This window comes from Phyllostomus hastatus, unplaced genomic scaffold, assembly GCF_019186645.2.
Source record: "Phyllostomus hastatus isolate PE091 unplaced genomic scaffold, TTU_PhHast_1.1 phas_contig_41, whole genome shotgun sequence".
Taxonomy (NCBI): domain Eukaryota; kingdom Metazoa; phylum Chordata; class Mammalia; order Chiroptera; family Phyllostomidae; genus Phyllostomus; species Phyllostomus hastatus.
The window spans coordinates 455873-478389 of NW_025333876.1; the positions used below are offsets into that span (position 1 = coordinate 455873).

General features: G+C 38.4%; 1 protein-coding gene across 1 annotated transcript in view; it reads left to right on the top strand.

Moving 5' to 3' along the window:
• ATP8A2 (ATPase phospholipid transporting 8A2) overlaps window positions 1-22517 on the top strand; it is a 568312-nt gene that overhangs the window by 133393 nt on the left and 412402 nt on the right. Inside the window, exons 7-14 of the mRNA XM_045844948.1 lie at window positions 855-928; window positions 3025-3094; window positions 4106-4233; window positions 5394-5505; window positions 10971-11136; window positions 15908-16035; window positions 17058-17135; window positions 20469-20557. Coding sequence (XP_045700904.1) covers window positions 855-928; window positions 3025-3094; window positions 4106-4233; window positions 5394-5505; window positions 10971-11136; window positions 15908-16035; window positions 17058-17135; window positions 20469-20557 — 845 coding nt within the window. The remainder of the gene's footprint in view (window positions 1-854; window positions 929-3024; window positions 3095-4105; window positions 4234-5393; window positions 5506-10970; window positions 11137-15907; window positions 16036-17057; window positions 17136-20468; window positions 20558-22517) is intronic.

Consider the following 22517-nt stretch of genomic DNA (forward strand, 5'->3'; position numbering starts at 1 on the left):
TAGTAAGTCCAGGCAGGTGTGGCCCTGTGGTGTGGAGCCAATCATCTCCAAGCTCTTACACAGGCTCTGTAACCAGGGGGAGTTGCCTCCCAGTTATATCATGGGTTGAAGTCACTGCCATACCCCTGACTCAAAGCACAGCCACAGCTATTTAACATATCCATGAAACCAGTTAAAGGTTATAGATATGTTAAATAACCATTCTAGAGGTTATCTGCAAAACTGTAGCTATTCAAAACAACTCTGAATGGCCCTGCTCCATGTGTCCCATCCCCCAGCTCAGACTTGTGGGGATGAGGACTGCTTATATATATATTTTTGTAATATTTCCTGGACACTGAGTTCTGGACCCCATTAACAAATCCCAGTTTGGGACCCCCCCTGCCTGGCTGTACCCTGTTACAATGGGACTAGTTCAAGGTCACTCATACCTCCTAAGGAGCTGGGACAGGACTGGGGGATTTGAATTCAGAGCTGTGCACTTAACCAGTCCACCCAGCTGCATACCGCTGCGGCACTGTCCCATATGTCAAGCTGTGGAATTTGTAAGTGGATGAATGATTATAAGAAAAAGCAACCTTGATAGTTCTGACTCATCTTTCTCCCCCTCCCCTTTCTTTTCTTTTTTTTTTTTTTTCATTTCATTCAGTGTCATTGCAAAGAGGTAATAGTACATTCATCTGTACTGAAAGATTATACTTTTGTTCTTATCAAGGAAAATAATTTGGGCCTCTCTACCTTAAACTTCATGACATAGTACTATAGTAATTTTTCATCAAATACTTAACCACATTTATCACCATTTGTGCTTTCTTTTTTTTCACGCTTCTCTGTCCTTGCCCCTGGTTTTCTAGGTAACAGTGGGAGACATTGTGAAGGTCGTCAATGGGCAGTATCTCCCAGCAGACATGGTCCTGCTATCCTCCAGGTCAGGTGTGCTAGAGTGGGCACAGTTTTTGAAATAATGTTAAGAAACAATAAAATTTTAAATGGTGACTGCTGACATCTTGAGCCACCCTTTCCCTTCCACCCTGAATCACTAGCATTCTCTCTCTGGCCTGTTCTTCCATTACCTATCACTTGCTCTTTCCTGCCTTAATCTTAAATTTTCTTTCTCCTACTTATTCCTTTGTCCTTTTGGGGGGAGCTTTTTCACATGTATCTATTCATTTTAGTCTCATGGCTATTTTGGGCTATTCCTTATTATAGGAAACATGCAAAAACATTCAAGAGCAGTGGAGTGATTACTCCAGTAACCTCCAGGTGGCAGCATGTCTGAGACTTCACATCCAGTGTCCGAAGGGGTCCTGCCAACAGTCTCTCCTGCAGAACCCTTTACTAGCTGTTGAGAGAACTGCAGGCATTTTCTTAGCATAGCCATGACCTGCAGATGGTGATTCCTCTTCATTCATCCACGTTTTGCTCCCTTTCTGCCCAAGGATTATTGCCACATTTTCTGGGTAGTTTTTACCAGAAAGGTATCATCACTAAGTGGCTTAAGTACACAATGCAGTCCTTGACTTTTCTTTGGCTTGATACACAAGATTATATATTAAAGAATGGGTGACAAAATTAGAGTAAGGATACTCTTGAGTTCAAGATTAAATGACATGAGGTCAAGACTAAAACTTCCTGTATTCCTGTTGGGAATCGTAGATGCTCACATTCTATGCATATTCTTTGGGTGGAAGACAATGTTTCTTTTATTGGATTTGATCACACATGAGATTTTAAGCCTTAACATGAATTTTCTCTTAAGGTAATTTTTATCTTAAGATATCTCAGTGGTTATTTTTACCCACTACTCAAGGTAGTGGTTAAAGCACTGTCTATGTGGGGCAGCATTCATGTTCCATTACGAAGAAAATCTTAGTAAAATGTGGACCACTGGCTGGTTTGGGGTCAGACTTCTGGCTGTGGCCCTCAGAAAACCTGGTTGCAATATGAGACTCACATCTGGCCTTCAGGGTGGTCATCTGTCTGCACTCTGTTGTCAAGCAGCCTGCTGACTACTCTGTTCCATGAATCTTCCCAACAACCCTGGGTGTCCTTACTTTACACGGAGAAAGCAGAGAAGCAGAGACACTGAACAACTTGCTGAAGCCACGTAGCCAGTAGAGGTAGCGCCAGATCTTAACTTAGCTGGTGGGTGGCGCAGCCCCTTCTCTTAGCCACTGACAATGCTGCCTAAACCCAAAGACTGCAGGTAGTAGTATCTGCTCTGCTTGATTTTAGTTTTTGAGTTTTCTGCCCTTAAAATCAGGTGTTCTGATGGAAAATTTGCCCTTAGACAGAGCACAAGGAGCAGGGCCGCAGAGGCTTGCCAAGCCTGTGCCTTGATTCCTGATCCCCCATGGCTGTAACTCTTCAGAAGACAGGTTTGTGCTGCCTGGGGAGGCTCTTTCGGTCAGGAGGAGTGGGCCAGGGCTCAGGCTTTAGGGGTCTCCTATACCCGTTGGCTAGGACATCATGTGTTTGCCCTCACCTGTCCCTCCCCTTCTCGTTTACCCTCAGTTATTCTGTTACTCAAGGTCAAGCAGCTATTATGTGGGGCCCATCAGGGCAGATCATTTGTATTGGTGTTGAGCCCCAAACACGAGTGTTTGTCTTTCTACCAGTTACTGCTACTAAAGTCATCCTTTATGCAGATGGCCCTTGAATTACACAGGTTTGAAGTATATGTGCCCACATACATGTGGGTCTTTTTCAGTAAATACCATTTTCTGTCCGTGGTTGGGAGGATGCAGAGTTGGTATGGGAGGTCCGGGAGCCAACTGCCTATGGATACTGAGGGACAACTGGGGGCAGTTAAATTTGCGGGGACTTAAAAGTTAAGCTTGGATTTTTGACTACTCAGTGGGGGTTGGTGTAGGCGCCCCTAACTCCTTGGGTCATTCGAGGGTCAACTGTAGCACTATTTTGAAGGGCTGGTCTGCAGAAATAGTTTCCTTAGTAGAGTCTTTATGAGCTGCGTGTTTGTGGAGGGACCTTACTAAACTTAGTTTTTCCCCCTTTTCTCCTTAGTGAACCTCAGGCAATGTGTTATGTTGAAACAGCTAATCTAGACGGGGAGACGAACCTTAAAATACGCCAGGTAAAGTTATTTTTTGTGACTTGTATTGTCAAGGAGGCCCAAACCTGGTCCCCACATGTACCAGTCAGTGCTTTATCAGGAGGAAAAAACGTTTCTGCACAGAGGGCTATGCCTTAACCCTAATGGAAGCTATGGGGAGAACGTGTCTTCTATTATGAGGGGAACTGCTTAAGAGTGATGGAGGACCTACACAAGTGGGTTTCATCCAAGAAAGAATGGGTCAGGAAGCGGGTCATGCCTTAACTTAGGTCTCACTGTGCACTCTGCCTGTTGGTGCCTGTGGAGAGAGGCTCTGGGGGCTGAGCTGCATGGTGGAAAGTGCAGCACCTACAGGGAGAGATAAAGTTAGACAGACAATGGGTACCTCCCTTTCCATTGTTTTAACTGAGATTCTAATTCTAGAGAATGGTATAATAGATACAAAATTTCCATCCTCTAAATAAATCTATTCTTACCATATTTTAAAATTCTAGAATGAAGAATAGTCTTTAATGTAGTAAACATCTGAAGAATTTGCCACTTAAATTGTATACTGCATAAAGTCGAGTTTGATAATTATGTTCACATATCTTTCTTTTCTACCTCAAATATTTGATTTAGACATTTTTTTTCTGTTTAAGGAAGAGTTACTGCGTGCTAGATATCACACTGTGTTAAAGGGGTACTTTATATTTATCACCAGTGTTAGAATATGGCTAATGAAGATGCTTTTCCGTAAGGTGTTTGAGTGCGTGAATTGTTATTAAACATGGGTGTTTCCAGCACAATGGTGGAATCTTAACTTTCTGCTTCATTGAATTCATTTGAAACTTTTGCATTAGGTTGCTGCCTGTGAACAAAGCTGCCCTAACGTTGTTCTTGCGGGTTGATAGTTTGATCCCTTAGCCTTCCCAAGTTATTTCCTGTTTCATTTTAGAGGATTCATCATTTAGATTAACAGTGGGGATGTGGAATGTTGTCCCTCAACGTGGAAGATTGTAATAAATTTCTCCTTTTGATTTACCATTTTAGGGTTTGAGTCACACGGCCGATATGCAAACGAGGGAGGTATTGATGAAGTTGTCTGGAACTGTGGAATGTGAAGGGCCCAACCGCCACCTCTATGACTTCACTGGAAACTTGAACTTAGATGGGAAGAGGTATCACTTTCCTGTTTCTTAGTGTTTTTTATTTTTTAAATGGGACTCAGCATTACTGGAGCTTTAGAAAATATTAGTTTGTCTTCTGGTTTCATATTTCAAAAAGAGTGAGATTTTGTCATGTTTAGCTTAGATGTAAGCTTTTTAGGAACCACTGTTTCAATCAATTTAAACCATCCCTGAAATTTAAAGAAAGAACTGATTTTTGTTAAGGAAGAACAGCCAGAGGGTCTGAAGTGAGCCTCACAGCACTGTCCTGTTCTTTCTGTGTGTATTACCTGCCAGAAAGGAGAGATGGCTTTGACTGCACGCTGTTATCCAGAGAGGCGGAAGGGAGGTTTCTGAGGTGTATAAGAGCTAATGGTGTCATTAGAGAGGCCCTTAAGTAGGGTTTGTTTTTAGAAAGTTAAATGAAAGGAACAACAATCAGTCTTCCTTGGAAATATCCACTGCCCTGTTGTCTATATTCTGTCGTCTTTGTCTCTTGGCATTGTTTTATTGTTGGAGAGTCATTTTTGTCATTACGTTGGGGTGCAGTTTTGACCTCTGCTTATCTGTAATCCGCATGCTGATCAATGCTCTCCACTGTAGTTTTTGAACAGACCCACAGAGAGGGACCTGATGATGGGAACCAACCCACAATGACCATGACAACTACACGTGACTGCTCTCTCCTCATGTCTCAGTTCGTGTGCAGAGCCATTCCACCGGTTCCCATTTCAAGTTTCTAAATTATCACTCAGCCTTTTATTTGGTCACTGTCATTCTTGACAAATCTGATATTATAGCTTTATTGCTATTTTTTCTTATAATGAACTCTAAAATAAACTGGGTTTCCTAAATGAATAAACATCTGATTATTTGAGCAATTTCTTTCTTTGGTTTTATAATTGGATCATAAGAGACACAAATTCCTCTAACATTTTATAGGAAAACAAAAAAATTTTTTTGTAGTGATGAATGGATAAGAGAAACCTTTCTGGTGGGTCCCTTTTTTTTGAGATTAAGTTAATGATAACCTTCCTTGACCCTGTTCCTCAGTGAAATAATTCAAATTTGAGTAAAGGAAACATTTGATTATGTGGGTTTATGTTTAAGGGGAAAGCTCATGCTCATTTGTCAGACTATCATTGAATATAAATATTATTTCTTGTTTTTAGCCCTGTTGCCCTTGGGCCTGACCAGATCTTATTAAGAGGTACACAGCTTAGAAATACTCAGTGGGTCTTTGGCATAGTTGTTTACACTGGACACGACACCAAACTCATGCAGGTAAAACATTTCTATGCTGAAAAACAATGCTGATTTTAGTCTTTAAAAATTTTGTTCTGTTTTTATGGCATAGAGTGTAGAACTGTCGATGTTGCATTTAGGAAGCTTGAGTTTGTCTATGAACCTATTTTTGGGAAGGAAGTGCCTTTATTTTGGTTCTTTAGATAGTTTCTCATAGATTTCTGTTATTATGTCAGATGTTACCTCCTGCTTGAAATATCAATGGTCTTGCTTTCCATATTTAGGGGGACAATCAGTTCCTACACATTTTATTTGCTGGGCTTCAGCGATGACTTCTTCCTTCTTTATTTCTCTCACTGCTTATGCTCCTCATTCCATTAATTAGGATTTTACAGTGAATTGTCTTAGTTAACTGAATTTTAGACAATTTAAAGTCAGTTACGTTGAACTAATGTTTATTCTTTATATACCCAAAAATTAATGAAAATGATGTTGCTCCTTCTCCCTGTTAATATTTTTAATATTATTAGTTGTGAATTGCAGACCACAAATATATTTGGACACATTTTGCTAGACTGCATTGAAATTCAACATCAATTAGTGTCCCTGTGTGTCACTTCTTATATTTCATTGGTATCTCTTAGCTATCTTATTTTACTAATGGTAGCTATTAATGAGGATTGGCTTTTTATCTTGTCTGCCTTTTTTGTATCATTTCTACAGCACATATTTAACTATATTATTAACTTAAAAATGTCCAGTGACCACTGTGCACTGTGTCTTGTGCCAAGCTGAATGGATACAATAGTGAAAGGCCCAGCCTTACCCCGGGTAACCACATGCACTTAGGAGTAGCAGGGAGTTAGGAAGTGGAGAGATCATTGTTGTAATGGTATCATTACAGAGTGGTCTGGTGTATACAGAAGGGTCAACCAACCCAGGTTTGGGGGTGTCAGTTGACTAGCTACTAAGAATGATACTAAGAAGCACATTTGAGGTGTAGAGTTGGAGAAGGAGGCTATTGTGTTGGTCCACTCTTAGAGGTCAAATGAGTTAAATACTTGTTAGAACAGAGGAAGCGATAGACCCCAGTGTCCACACCAGCTGGGTAATGGAGCTGAGACAGAGGCAGGAAATGGGGAGGATTAGAAGGGTTGAGAGACTCACTGAAGTTGAAGAAGATTGTTAGAGTTGCTGAGTGACAGCTGATCAGTGTGTAGGGTGCTTGTCTTTGAGTTTCTAGGGTGGAGGGTGTGTAGAATGGGTAAGGCTGGGAGTGAACCACGGGAGTAGGAGGCTAAAGGTAGAGCTGTTGGAGGGCATTTGATGTTGAGGAGTAAAGAACTGAGAGACTACACCATTTAATGGGTCAGTGCTGTGACTTTGAAGATCGCATTGTGGCAAAACTGGGGTAGAGATGGATGCTGTAAGTCAATTGCTCCAGTCTTCAAGGAGTAAAGGGATGGGTGGACTTGCTGAGGGAAGAGGCAGAAGGTAGTGTTGTTGAATGGCATGAATTTTACAAGTGGGTTTTTAACATGGCATTAGAGGAGTAAAATGTCAGCAGTATTATTGGGTCCCACGTGTACATTCAGTAATGTTCTCTTGAGATTCTGAGGGGTGTGAGTCTTCACTGGAGCACCCTCTGCTTGCAGGACCTTCAAGAAAGGGTGTCCTCCACTGGGTAAGGCAGGGGCAGAACTGCTTCGGAAAGGGGGCAAAGATGTAGGGAAATTTGGTCCTGGAATGGTAGGGCATGGTGTGGGGAATGGTCGCAGGGAGTGTGTGTGTGTGTGGGGCGGGACGTGGAGGGGTCCATGCAGCTCAAAAGTGAGTGGTTAGTGAATGCTGAGAGGCAGCTCTTGGATGACTCTTATTCAGTATGTCTGACATGTGCCCAGTCCATCCTCCCTGCTAGGTCCTCGCCCACTCACAGGCACTCACTAGTTCTAGGTTTGGTTGTTCTGAGCCTCCTGTATGTGAAGACTATCTTGATAAGTAGTGCTCTGCTACCTACTGCGTATTTTCTAACTTTCTGAGTCAGTGCCAGCATCTACTGTCTGACACTTTTGCAGCTCCACTAATTACAGGTCACTTCTGTTTTTCTATGAAGTAACAAAAAGATCACAAGGAATTCAAATTTGCGCAAGGCCCCGAGTCTAGTTTTTAGACTATGCATGTTACAAATGTAGGCATTCTTCAAGATTCCCGATACACTGGTTGTTTTCTCAAGCTGTCGCTGTTTATCTAGATCATCTATTGGCAATATAGCTTTGAAGCAAAGGCGTGTGAGGTCGTTACACTTAAAATGAACCCATCATCTCTTCAGTCAGCAAGGTGTGTGCTAAATCACCTTATGAATCTGCATGCCGTGAGTGTGGTGGGCACCTTTCCTTGCACCCAGATGTGATAAATCTCTTTGCAAGGCCCATGACATGTTGACTGAGTGCAGAATAATGGAAAGCCCCAGAAGTGTCCGTGCTAGAGTCTCTGTGCCTTCAGAGCTGAAACAACAGAAAAATGATGAGCTTTCATGGGGAATAGAATATAACACGAATAGCTGGAAGCCATCCCGGTTGGGAAACAACATGTTTCCTCTGTGCTTGTGCTGCTGGACTGCAGAGAGGAAATGCAGTTGCTTTAGGGCCCTTCTACTTTGTCTTTCAAACTCTCCCCTCAATGCCTTCCGTTCTTCAGATTCCCCTTGTTCATGTTGAGTGTAGTTACATGTAGAAATATTTCAGTGTCTACTGCTTCTGTTGGTTGATTTAATGGGAGAGATACTATCACAGGAATCACAGCAAATACTTAGTGCCCCATGTACTAAGTAGTCTGCTTGTATTAACTCATTTCTCCCTCACAATGACTCTGTGAGGAAGATACTGTTATTTCCATCTTTTAGATGAAGACATCGAGAATCCGAGTGTCTAAGCGTGTTGCCAAAGTCACACACCCAGGCAGAGAGAGAGCTTTGTTTCAAAACTTGGCAGTCTGGTGCCTGAGCCCACATTCTAACTCATATTCTTCTGACTGCTTTCTTAGGAGGAAGTGAGATATGTAAAATTCAGGTCAGATATAAACTTTTACAGAAGATGACATTTTGGCCTGTTTCTATTAAGAGCTCTGTTACTCAGCGCTTCCTAAGAATTTTACAGAAATTATGATGCTAGTCAGAATTTCACACGACAAGCTCATCCTCGAAAGTCGACATGTCAGCAGGTGGGAATGAGTAGGGACAGCTCGGCTTTCCACTAAGCGTATGTGTTGAAGCCTGAAGTTTTGGGCTCTTGTGTTGCATGAAAGACAACTTTTCCCACCTCTGTTAACTGGCCAGGATTTAACTGCTGGAAAAGATCAGAAGTTCACAAATGAATAAAATCACAGAAATGATGTTTATTGTAACTTTTTTTTTCTGCATGTGCCTCCAACGAATGTTTACTTAAAATGATAAGGTCATCTTTAGTTTTGAAAGACTGGGATGGGCAGTCTTGGAACTGGTCTCTTGGTTCTTGACCTGAGGCCAGAGGTGATGTGTCATCCTTGTCAACCTTTAAATGGCATTTGATTGACGGTAGGTCAGCTTTTACTAATGGATTTTCATTTAGATTTTAGAGGATTTTTAAAAAAGTCTGTCAAGGGCAAATAATTTAGAGAGCTAGAGTAAAAGGGAGCAAAGAGTATATTAAGGAAGATGCTGTTGTGCTGTTAAGATAGTTACTGGACTTACTTTTCAAAATCGCCAGTCTGACATTTCCTGGCTCCCACTCCACAGAAAGCCTTGGCCATGAGAGTAGCGTTGCTGGGCTTGGCGGTAGAATTCAGATACTTTCAGAGATGTTGTGGCATGAGTTTTTCTATGGAACTGAGGAATTGCCTTCTATTTTCATCTTAATTTTATTTTCAAATTGTGACTTTATTTGCATTCTTCTTGTCAGAGACATTTTCATCATAGTTGCGTTAATGTTCGGATAATTTGAGAACAGGACAGAGCGCTGACTTATGTAACGACGAGGCACCATTTTCATGGCTCGTTAATGCCCCATAAGCTTTCAAATCACTTGATCTTTGCAAATCAGTGTTGCCTCTAAAGAGACGGGCTCATGACTCATGGTAAGAGGCTTGCAGACTGAAGCTCCTATGCTCATCTCCCCCGTAAACAACACAGAGTTGCGATGTTACAGTTCTGTAGGTTGGAAGTCTCCTATCAAGTGTCCGCAGGGCAGCATTCCTTTCTACAGAACACTCAGGAAGGCTCTGGAGAAGAATCTTTCTGGCCTTCTCCAGTCTTTCTAAAGGCTGCCCTAATTCCTTGGCTCAGGACAGCCTTCTTTCGTCTTCAAAGCCAAGTGTTGCATCTCTGTGACCATGCTTCTGTAGTTACACAGCCTGGTCAAGGACCCATGTCATTAGTCATTAAATTGGGTCCACTTGGATAATACAATATACTCTCCCCAGTCAAGGATCTTAATTCAATCACACCTACAAAGTCCTTTCTACCATATAAAGTAACATGTTCATAGCATCCAGGCATTAGGGATACAGCTGTCATTGGGGGAAAGTCATTATTCTGCCCACCACAATCACCTTTGGGAAACTTTTAATAAAATGACTTTAAGTGCCTAATGGTCTAGTACAAACAGTTTTACTGACTGTTCCACTGCTGAGAGGATATAGTCCCAAGTTTCCCACCTATTGTGAAGTGGGCCTTGAATTTGGCTTTAATGAGTATTTCTAGACTCACTTCCCAACACTAGCCTCTGTTCTCACTGGACTGGTGTCCCCACCAGTGGTGAGAGATCCGGCCATGCACACTTATAGATGTTAGGTTGTCTTTCTGCTTTTGTTTACCTTCCTGTTTGCATTCTGTTTATGATTTGGGACTCCATTCAAATCTCCTCTGGCCACTAGAGCTTTCCTGACTTTTCCTGCTTGTTCCTTGTTCAGTTTTCCAAATGAATTATTTGTCCACCCATTTATTTTGACACCTATTGATGTTCTATTTTGCATTATTGATGTGTATGTGTTGATATGTCTTTTTTCTCAATAAATGTGTACTTTCAAATCTATCTTTGTATATTAGTTGTAGACCTAATTATTACTTTGAAGGTCCTCTCTAGATTTTTAGGATATAGAATATTTCAGTTTTTCTTGAGTTAGAAACATTCTGATTTATTTCACACTGGACTTAAATGATTTGGAACCTGTTGTGTTCAAAGATAATGCAAGTAGCTAATTTTATGCTAAATTGTAATGAAAAGAAGTATAGGTTGAATCCAGTAAAGTTGAAATGTGGTTTTTAACAAGGTGGAATGTGTCTTCAGTCATTTTTATTTAAAACTAGCTGCTGATTCAGGAGTATAGTACACTTTTTAATTTCACTGGTTATTTGGCTACAATAGCCTTTTATTTTTATTTGTTGAATTTAGGTAACTTACTTTTTTTTCTCCCCACTCCTTGCCCCTGAGTCTGTGTCACCCTTACTGATTTTAAATGCTTTTGTACAGAATTCCACCAAAGCTCCTCTTAAAAGATCGAATGTTGAGAAAGTGACCAATGTGCAGATCCTGGTGTTGTTTGGCATCCTTTTGGTCATGGCCTTGGTGAGCTCAGCAGGGGCCCTGTACTGGAATGGGTCTCAGGATGGAAAGAACTGGTACATCAAGAAGATGGGTAAGTGTCTGGGTGGGTTGCTTATTGAAGTAAGACAAAACATTTTTGGAAAATCCTTCCATGCATGGTTTATGTGTGGTGGCCATCCCATATTTCACTGCCCTTTGGCTACTCTGTGTGATGCCAGCCTTTCAAGGGGAATTGAAAGATTAGGAGTTATGGGATGAATTAAAGATAGACATATTTGAGGACTGTTTTATATTCAAATGATTATTTTTAATTCTATTTTAAAAGTTATTTTCTTAGTGGTTGCTCTAGGGATTACAATGTATGCCTTAATTGTGAGTATCTCCTTCAGATTAATAAGAATTTAGTTTTGGTACAATACAGACAATTTCCTCTAATATAGATCCATCTTGTCCCTTGCTTTATGATACTTTTTATCATATATTGCATCTATCTAGAATAGTTTTGTAATTAGTGATTTATACAATGTCATGCCTTTTAAAGAAACAAAAGGCATAAAAGGAGCTTATAGAGTTTTTTTTACATTAACCTACTTACTTCATTTCTTCCTGCAGATTTGAGTTACCAGCTTATTTCATTTCTTTGCTTCATGTGACTTCATTCTTTCCTCACTCCTTTGTGTTCTCATATATATTACATCTGTACATAAGTCTAATAATATCATTTGATAATAATTTTTGCCATTGTTTATTTTAAATCCAAAAGAAAGGATAAAAATCTGTCCTCATATTGTCTAAGTACCTATGTGACCACCTGTACTGCTGCCCCATTTCTTTTTGTGGATTTAATTACCACCTGTGTGATTCCCTTTTGTCTTGGAGAACTTCCTTTAGCATTTAACATAAATCAGTTTAGGTAGCAACCAATACTCTCAATTTTTATATTGGAATGTCTTAATTTCATTTTTGTCTTTGAGGGTAGTTTTGCTGATACCTAGAGAACATTAAATTAAGTAAAATAAGCCAGCCAGAGAAAGACAAGTGCCATATGATTTCACTCATATGTGGAATCTAATGAACAAACTGAACTAACAAGGAAAATGGGGACAGACTCATAGATGGAGAGCAGATGACAGCTAGTGGTGGGCAGGTGAGGAGGTAGAGGAATTGAGGAAAAAGGAAAAAGGACTCATGGGCATGGACAGCAGTGTGGTGATTGCTGAGGAAGGGAGTTATAAATGGTAATGGAAAAAATACAATAAAGATTAAAATAAAACAAAATAGACAACATCTAAATTAAAAAAAGACATAGAATTTGTGTAGAATTCTTGGTTGACAGTGTTGTTTTTTCAGTAGTTTGAATATGCTATCCCACTGTCTTCTGGCCTCCATTGTACTGGGGAGCCAGTTCTTATCTTATTGTGTTTTCTATTGTATGGGAGTCATTGTTCTATTGCCATTTTCAAAATTGTCTTTGGTTTTCAATAGTTTTGAGTTTATTCTCTTTGGAATTTGTTGAGATTTTTTTGATATGTATAGTCATATTTTTCATCAAATTTGGTACATTTTCAGCTATTATTTGTTGTTTCTGCCATACTCTTACTTGCCTTTCCTTCTGGTACTTCCATTATTTATATGTTAGTTTACTGATGTATCCTAACAGGTTTCTGAGGCCCTGTTAATTTTACTTTATTATTTTTTTATTTTTTAGATAGGATAATCTTTATTGATCTGTATTCAAGTTCATCACTCTGTTTTCTGCCAGCTCAAATCCACTGTTGAGCTCCAGTAGTGATTTAAAAAAAAATTTAACTATCTTTCAATTCCAGAATTTCCATTTGTTACATTCTTTTAAAACTTACATCTATTTATTTATATTCTCTAATTAACCAGTCATTGTCACCATACTTTCTTTTAGTTTCTGTTAGCTCTTTGATATATTTATAACAACTGCTTTGAAGCCTTTGGTCTATCATTTGAGCTACTACCCTCAAAAGCAGTTTCTACTCTTGTCTTTTCCCTGTTTTGTTGTTGTTGAAAACTGAGTATCTTAGATATTCTATTGCAGAAACTCTGGTTTCTGTTTTCCTCTTCCTCCTGGAGCTTGTTGTTGCTGTTTTTTATTTATTTGCTTAATAACTTGCCTGAATTCATTCTACAGAGTTGTTTTACCCTGCAGTGTATATCTTCTGATATTACTGTTCAGTTTTATTTCCACTATTTTACCTTTTAATTCTTCTAAAAGATATAGTTTAAGGTATATAGTTATTTTTAGTACATCCGACCCTTGAACAATATAGGAATTAGGGGTGCTGACCCCCCTTACAGTAAAAAAAATCTGTGTATAATTTTTGATTCCCCTACAACTTAGTTGGCTCTCATATCCACCCAGAATTGGTTCCAGGACCCCCCATAGATATCAAAATCTGTGGATGCTGAGTCCCCTGTGTAAAATGGCATGGATCAACACATACAGTCGATCCTTCGTATTTGCCAATTCCCAGCTGCAGATGGAAAACAGTGTAGTAAAATAGTGTAGGTATTTGTTGAAAAAAGTCTGCATATAAGTGGATCCACACAGTTCAAACTCGTGTTGTTCAAGGGTCAACTGTACATTCACAGAATTGGGCTGCCCTCACCCCAACCTAAATTTACAACATTTTTGATACCTCAGAAAGAAACTCTATCCTCATTAATAGACAGTCCTCTCCTTGTTTTTATTTTTAAGCCTGGATTCCTAGGGGTCCACATACCTTAGTGGTCAGCCAGTGATTGGTGAGAGGTTGTGCTTAAACCCTTTTGTTCTTTGATCTATGTGTGACTTGGAGAATCCTTTTAATGTTTGGGGAATCTGAAGTCTGACCCACCTTCAGTCAGGGACTACTAATTCACAAGTACCCTCTCTGGTTTCTCCTGAGCATATGCAGCCTTGTGTGTGGACATGAACTTCTAGACCACCAGGGTTGAGTGTGATCTTAGCAAGGTTTCTTTGGCATGTTTTCCATGGATCTTCCTGCTTCATTTCTGGCTGATCTACTGTTTTGTTTATCCCTACTGATATTGTGAGATATTTGTCTTCCCTGATTATTAGCCACTAGAAATTCTATTGTTTTTTATGCTGTGCTCCAAATAATGTCAGCTCCCTCAGGCTGTCCCTGTCCTGACCACCTGCCATGGCTCTTTGGTAGCAGCTGCCCTGAGGTAGATTTATGTGACATGAGCCAGGGAGGGAGAAGATGAGAGATGCCGGTCCTCAAGGCCTGCCCCAACCACCCTCCCAGAACAGAACTTAAGTAACCTGGATGTTGGGGAAAGAAGGAGAAGCTGCCTTTGAATTAAATGTCAAAGGCCTCCACTTACCAAGATTGAGTAAATTTTCTTTAATGCATGCTTTCAAATTCTTTATATACTCTATCATCAGTTTCCAAGCACTTTAAATGTTTGGACAATTTTGTTGAGTTTTATTGCTTCATTTTTTTGGAGAAGATTTGTCAGTCTCCTTACACAGCAATTGCAGAAAATAAACAAAATTTAATGGTAAAATTTTTTTGAATAATAAATTTTAATTTTAAAGTTTTGGGATATTGTCTTTTCACCTTACTGTTATTTCTGTTTTTCAATACACTTTAGTTCAACTGATGAAAACATTTTTTTCCTTTTATTATCTCATACAGAACTCATACACTTTGAACTGCCTGAGGAAACTCTTGTTTCCACTTTACAAAAGTAGGAAATGTGACTAGGACTTCAGTTGTAGCTTAGATTCAAATCCCTTGATTTTGGCTTTTAAAATTTGGAGTTGAACCATGTTATGTATCTAGCTTCAAATGTGAAGATTCTTTTCATAGTTAGTTCATGAAGTATGGTTTGGGTAAATAAACAACATTGACACTGTCTTGGTATAGAGGTTTTGTGGAAAATAGTATTGAATTGTTCAGATAATGTCAAACTTCAGTACTAGCTGCAGGATGTACAGTGGAAGAATGGTCTTTTTGTCACACCCATATGCTTTCTACTTCATTATTCATATAAAGTCTGAATAGCTCAGGTAAGCGCCATCAAGCTTCACATTTGCACTGTCACTGTTGGAGTTTTCACTCAGTTCAAAGAACTTTCCCTTTTTGATAGGCACAGAACTGTTACCTCCTATCCCTCTCCTGGACCCTCCTCCTTTCCAAGCTGATCCTGACACTGCTTTGGGCTTCATCTCTTAGAGGCCTTGTTTCAACAAGACATTCCTTCTCTTATCTTCAATAAATGGACTCAAGGGTCCTTGCCTGCCTCCCTCTTTTCACCTGTTTTCCTTATTCACACTTTTTTTTCCATTTTACCAATTCTTTGGAATGTTTCAAAGATACCTATACCTTAATGAGTTGTGGATATTCCTTACAACAATTTCAAATGCCTTCCTATTTTTTACATCCTTTTTAGTTAGCTGTTTTCTCTCTGTCCTCCAAAACTTGACTGATGTCTCTATTTTTCTGGATGGTCTTCAGTTGACCGTGCTTTTCCTTTAAAAAAATCTGTCCTGTTTCTGCAATGCCCTGTGAACATCTCTTTAACAGATATATCTGATGCCTGTCCACATTGAGGGGCATGTTTGCCTCTGTCTACTCTCCTGCCCCACAATCTCCTATTAGAAGCCAGCTCTTTATTGGAAAGCATTGCGTATTAATAGTTTTTGTATTCACAGTTGGTTCCATGTAGCAGAAGCTCAATAACTATTTTAACTTGAATCTCTAAATGTATACATAAGACAATACATTTTTTGTGAGCATCTGTTGAAAAAATTTTGAAACAATAAAATAAAAGGAAACAATGAAGACTAACTGAAGCAATACAGATGTTCTGGTTTTCTTCCACAGACACGACCTCGGATAATTTTGGATATAACTTGTTGACGTTCATCATCTTGTACAATAACCTTATTCCCATCAGTTTACTGGTGACTCTTGAGGTTGTGAAATACACTCAAGCCCTTTTTATAAACTGGGTGAGTATCACAGCAGAGTTTAAAAGTTGAGCTGCTGCAGAAATGTCAACCACAATTTTCTAATACTCTCTCAGAGCCTTAGCCATTTAATTGAGCTCCCAGAAAAGGAATAATATAATTAATTTATGATTTTGTCTGGAAGGTAAAGGGCCAGAGAAGTGGCCAGGGATTTCTGGCAAAGGTGCCCCTGCGCCAGTGATAGCAGGTACTGGTTACCTAACATCTCAGCCTCCTGGTATATGAAATGGGGGCTGGGGAGACAGTCGTACATATTCAAGGGGTTCTTGTGAGGATAAAGTGAGAAAATGGAGGCAGAATGCTTAACAGATGCTTGTCTTCTAGTGAGCAGGGATGAAGTAGCTGCAACTGCTGGTGATGCTTTTGAAGTCTAAATAGTGATGAAGAAAGGCCTCTTAGGTGTGTCTTTATCAGTGTTTATTGTATATCAAAATTCATGGTGACAGTACCGTGGATTCCATTGTTAAGAGTGGATGTGGAACTTTTAAGGAACTACCATTGTCATTAAGCACTTGACTTCAGCATCCTGTATATGTAGACTAGGTGCCTTCATGTACTTTTTATTACTTTTCATAGTAATAAAATGACATTGGTTAATAAAATTATGTAGGTTTCAAGTATATGATTCTATAGCACATCATCTGTGTATTACATTGTGTGTTCACCACCTGCAGTCAGGTCTACTTTTGTCACCAGATATTTGAAAAGGGTAAAGGGGTCATGTGCACTTTTATTTAATCTTCATAATAATCCTGTGAGGGATATATTGGCTGAGATCAGGAACATGAGTTCATCTAGGGCATGAAATACTCATCTTGAAACCAAATCTTCTGCATATATCAATAAATACCACGTTTTCTCCTTGTATCGCAGTGTTTCCATATGCTAATTGCCACTGTATTTTCACCCCCAAATTTAAAATGAGCACTTACATACTTGTTTTTAATCTAAATGAAGGTTTAATGATACATACTTTATGAAGTGCCCCTTCTTCTCATTCTCAGGACACAGATATGTATTATCCTGAAAATGACACCCCTGCAATGGCCAGGACTTCAAACCTGAATGAAGAGCTCGGCCAGGTGAGAGCCTCTCTGGGAACTTCAGTGACAGTGCCATGAACATGCGGGGAGACTGGCGTTAGAAGAATCATGGAGAGATTTTTCCAAAAAGACTTCTCTATGAACGTGGTTTTAATGTCTGAGTAGCTGTATAGTATTTGAGAGCATTATTGAACATTAATGTGAATTAGTTTTGGATTGCATTTTGAGACATGGATATATCTTATCACTTTGGAGGTATCTGCAAAAAACTTAGTACAAAGATACAGTATAATATTTTTTGGACTCCTCGAATTGTTTGTCAGGAGCAAATGGTAGGAAAAACAATGGTGAAGATACTCAGATATTGTCTAACCCCACAAAACATATGGGAGCTAATATGAAAGACATGTATTCATCACAGGTCTTACATGTTCCAGATTTTGTTTCTGAAATATTTCAGGAACCACTGTCTTTTTCACCATCACCCATGAACCCCAATTACTTTACTGAGTTGTACTCTGCATTATGTTTTCCTCTTACGTTGAAATTACCAAAAGGAATAACCTCTGTTGAATACACTGCAATTAAGGATTATAATTTCATTTTAAGCATCTTATTTAAACTTCCCAACCACCCTGAGAGGTGGGTGCTATATACATCAGACTAAATTTGTCTATTCCTTGAATTCTTTCCCAGTTTTCCAGGTAAAGTTAATTTATCTCCTTTCTATCTTCCCATAACAGTCTTTCCAAACACAAACACAAAAAAGTAAGAGATGTTATAATGATAAATATATCACTATCTGTTTACCTCTTTCAAGCCAGTTAGGGGTATGGGTGTACCCGAGACACAGTCTTTGGTTGTTTTGCACAGTGCTCAGGATGTCGTTGTTCTTAGGGTGCTGAACTGGACCTGAATAGCTGAGGGATTGAAAGTGCTCAGGAAGCACCAGAATGACATTACTCATCCTTACTGGGTATATGGGGACATTTGCATAGGGAAGTAATTTAAAATTTTTTTCAGTTACATTTGACATTTAATAATAGTTTTTGGTGTACAACTTAGTGATTAGACATTTATATAATTTACAAAGTCATCACCCTATCAAGTCGTGCATAGTTATTACAGTATTACTGATGAGATACCCCATGCTGTACTTCACATCCCTGTGACTCTTCTGTAACAGTCAATCTGTACTTCTTAATTCCTTCACCTTTTCACCCATCCACCCCACCAACCTCCCATCTGGTGACCATCAATTTGTTATCTTTATTTATAAGTTTTTTTGTTTTGTTTATTCCTTTATTTTATTTTTTAGATTCAATATATTAATGAAATCATATGGTATATGTCTTTCTCTGTCTAATTTCACTTAGCATAATAGCTTTTAGGTCCATCCATGTTGTCACAAATGGCAAAATTTCCTTTTTTATGGCTGAGTAATATTTCTTTGTATATATGTACCACATCTTCTTTCTCCATTTCTGTTGATGGACACTTAGGTTGCTTCCATATCTTTGCTATTGTAAATAATGTTGCATGAACATTGGGGTCCATATGTGTCTTCAGGTTAGTTTTGGATTTCTTCAGATAAACATCCAGAAGTGGAATTGCATGAGAATAGTTTTGAATTGAACCTTAAAGGGTAAGTTAAAATTCAGAAGACAGAGAGATGGCAAATCTTCAATTTTCTTATAATTTTTAAATTTTTTAATATTTTGATTTAAATTTTTAATTTTTCACAGCAAGGCAAGCCCTGGCTGGGTGGCTGACTTGGTTGGAGCATCATCCTACACAACAAAATGTTGGGGGTTGAGTCCCTCTCAGGGCACATACCTAGGTTGCAGGTTCATCTCCTGTTGGAGCGCATACAGAAGGCAATCAATCAATATTGCTCATATCAATGTTTCTTTCTCTCTTTCTCTCCCCCTTTCTCTCGAAGATTGATAAACATATCCTTGGGTGAAGAATAAAAAAATAAAACAAATATAAAAATAAAAACAATTCAGAAACACTTCATTAGAAGGCTGATTCTGCTGAACATTTTATACCTCTAGATTTACTGCATATAAAACTTACATAGAGACTTTATTTGTAGTTAAAGTATTAATTACCCATGGTGTACTAACTTTATATTTTTGTGTAATATTTGACTTTTTGGGAGTGTTAATCATCTTTCTTTAGGAAAAAAACCTTTCTTTAGGGAAAAAATATTTCTTTAGGGAAAAAATCTTTCTGAAATACCCTCTGATTGCTTTAAAAATAATGAAGAAAAAGTACAGAATATAATTCATGTTATTAATCCCTCTTTTATACAACAGTAAAGGTGGCTTTCCTTTGGGGCCCTTGGAGTCCATCTGCATCCAACAACTGTTATGATCCCTCTTTAGAAAACGACAGAGAAACAGGAATTTTTACTGGAAGTAATTCTGTTAATCACTACCCTCTTACCAATCCATAATATAATTTCCCAGAATGTTATATATCTTCTAGGCAAAGCATTTTTTCATAGATGTGGAAACTGAGGCCAAGAAGGACGAGGTGGCTTTCCCAGGGTCCACATGACTAGTTGGTATCCAGAGCCCGGGCCCAACTATCCCCTCCTGAGCTCCTTCCCCTCTTCTGAGGGGCACCTGGGAGGACACAGGCCTCACAGCACACGTGCATTGGGAGCTTGTCCCTGTTGCATGTGCTTATGTCAAAGTGGTTGGCTTGTTGGCCTCTTACAGAAATTTCTTTTTACCTTTGTATATTGAGAGTTTATTGTATTAAGTTGCCAAACTTTGAATATGGAAAGTTATATAATCTACAGCAGTTCCGTGCTGCCTTTGTGTAATCTTAATGGTGAAAGTGATTCAGAAGTGTGATGTTTGTTCCGTGCTGTTTTCAGGATATGCCTTCTTAATCCAGCCAGAATGTAGAGTCTTAAAAAATATTTTGAAGTTGCCAGTGTGTGAGCTTGTTGTCTTGACACATTGGGCATTAGAAGAGATATCATGGGACTATCTTGAAGAATGCTATGTGTCTTTGAGATGCCTTCTGGATGGACTTGGTGCTTAATGCTTGTAGATCTAAAATGGTTCCAGGCTGTGACTGAATCTTTGTTGCACATTTCCACACAATCGGACTCTAGAATTGGTTATTGAAAAGGTTTTTAACTGGTCTAAGCATTAACATATATTTATTTATTTATAATATAATAACAATTATATATGTTATACATGCAATTCTAAATATATTTTGTGTGGTTGAAGGAAATTTACCTTTTAAAATTTATACAGATTTTGAAAAACATAGAATAAAGACTTTATTGGTTTTTGCATTGTATTACATCCTTGATGTATGTATTTTTTTCTGATTCTTTGATTTTAGGTTAAATACCTGTTTTCTGACAAAACTGGAACTCTTACATGCAATATCATGAACTTCAAGAAGTGCAGCATTGCTGGAGTAACCTATGGGTAAGTATGTGTATCAGTTATTGAAAATTTGATTTGTATTCTTCCAAACAAATCAAGTTTATTTTATTTTATTTTTTTGCTTACTAAAATACCTTGACTTTCTGATATTTTGAAGGGATACTTACAAGTTTCTGGTGACAAATCCAAAAAATCATTGTGAAGACCAATGCCGAGGAGCTTACCACCTATGTTTTTTTCTGGGAGTTTTATGGTTTCAGGTCTTATGTTCAGGTCTTAACTCATTGTAAGTTAATTTTTATGTATGGTGTAGGGTAGCGGTCCAGTGTTATTTTGCATGTGGCTCTTAAATTTGCCAACATCATTTATTGAAGAGATTATCCTTTCCCTGGTGTTTATTTTTGGCTCTTTTGTCATAAATTAATTGACCATATATGTGTGTGTGTATTTCTGGGCTGTCTGTTCTGATCCATTGATCTGTGTTTGCTTTTATGGCAACAACAAACTGTTTTGATTACTATACCTTTGTGATATAGTTTGAAATTAGACAGCATGATGCTTTCAGCTTTGTTCTTCTTTCTCAAGATTGCTTTGGCAGTTTGGTTCTTTTGCGGTTCCATGGTTCCATACATATTGGGCTTGTTTATTCTATACCTGTGAAAATGCCCTTGATATTTTGATAAGGATTGCATTGAATCTGTAGACTCCCTCAGGTAATATGTACATTTTAATAATATAAATTATTTTTATCTATAAGCGTGGACTATCTTTCCATTTATTTGTGCCTTCTTCAATTTCCTTCATTAAAATCTTATAGTTTTCAGTGTACAGGTCTTTCACCAGCTTGGTTAAATTTACTTTTAGGTATTTTATTTTTTTGAATACAATTGTCAGTGTGATGTTTACTTAATATCTCTTTCTGATAGTTCATTATTAATGTATAGAAATGCAACAGACTTTTGTATTTGATTTTGTACCCTGCGACTTTACTGAATTTGGTTATTAGTTCTAACAGTGTTTTGGGTGGAGTCTTTAGGTTATTCAGTATTTATTATATCATCTGCAAATAGAGCTTTACTACTTCTTTACAGATCTGCATGCCTTTTCTTTCTCTTTCTTGCCTAATTGCTCTGGCTAGGACTTCCACTACTATGTTGAATAAAAGTGGCAAGAGTGGGCATCCTGGCTTGTTCCTGATCTTAAGTAAAATGCTTTCATTTTTTACCACTGAGTGTGAGGATAGACATGGGCCTATCACATATGGCCTTCATTGTATTGAGGTATGTTCCCTTTGGGCCCATTTTGTTGAGAGTTTTTAATCATAAATTAATGTTGAATTTTGTCAGATGCTTTTTCTGCATTTATTGGTCATATGATTTTTATCCTTCATTCTTTACTGTGGTTTATCCCATTGATTGATTTGAAGATTTTGAACCATCTTGCATCCCTGGAATAAAGTTTACTTGATCATGGTGTATGATCCTTTTAATGTGTTATTGCAATTTGGTTTGTGAATATTTTGTTAAGGATTTTTGTTGAGGATCCATGTTCATTAGAGACATGGGCCATAATTTTCTTTTTCTTGTGGTGTCCTTTTCTGGCTTCAGTATCTGGGTAATGCTGGCATTATAACATGAGTTTGGAATCATTCCCTCCTTTTATATTTATGGAAGAGTTTGAGAGTGATTGGTATTAATTTTTCTTTGAATGTTTTGGAGAATTCACTAGTGAAGCTGTCTGGTCTGTAGTATTTGTTTGTTGGGAGGTGTTTTTGATTACTGATTTAGTCTCCTTACCAGTAATGGGGCTGCTCAGGTTTTCTATTTCTTCATGATTCAGTCTTGGTAAGTTGTTCTATCCATTTTTTTTCTAGGTTGTCCAGTTTGTTGGGGTATAGCTGATCATAGTAGTCTCTTATGATCCTTTGTGTTTTGTCGATTGTAATATCTCCTCTTCTCATTCATTTCTGATTTTGAGACCTCCTTTTTTTTTCTTGGTGAGT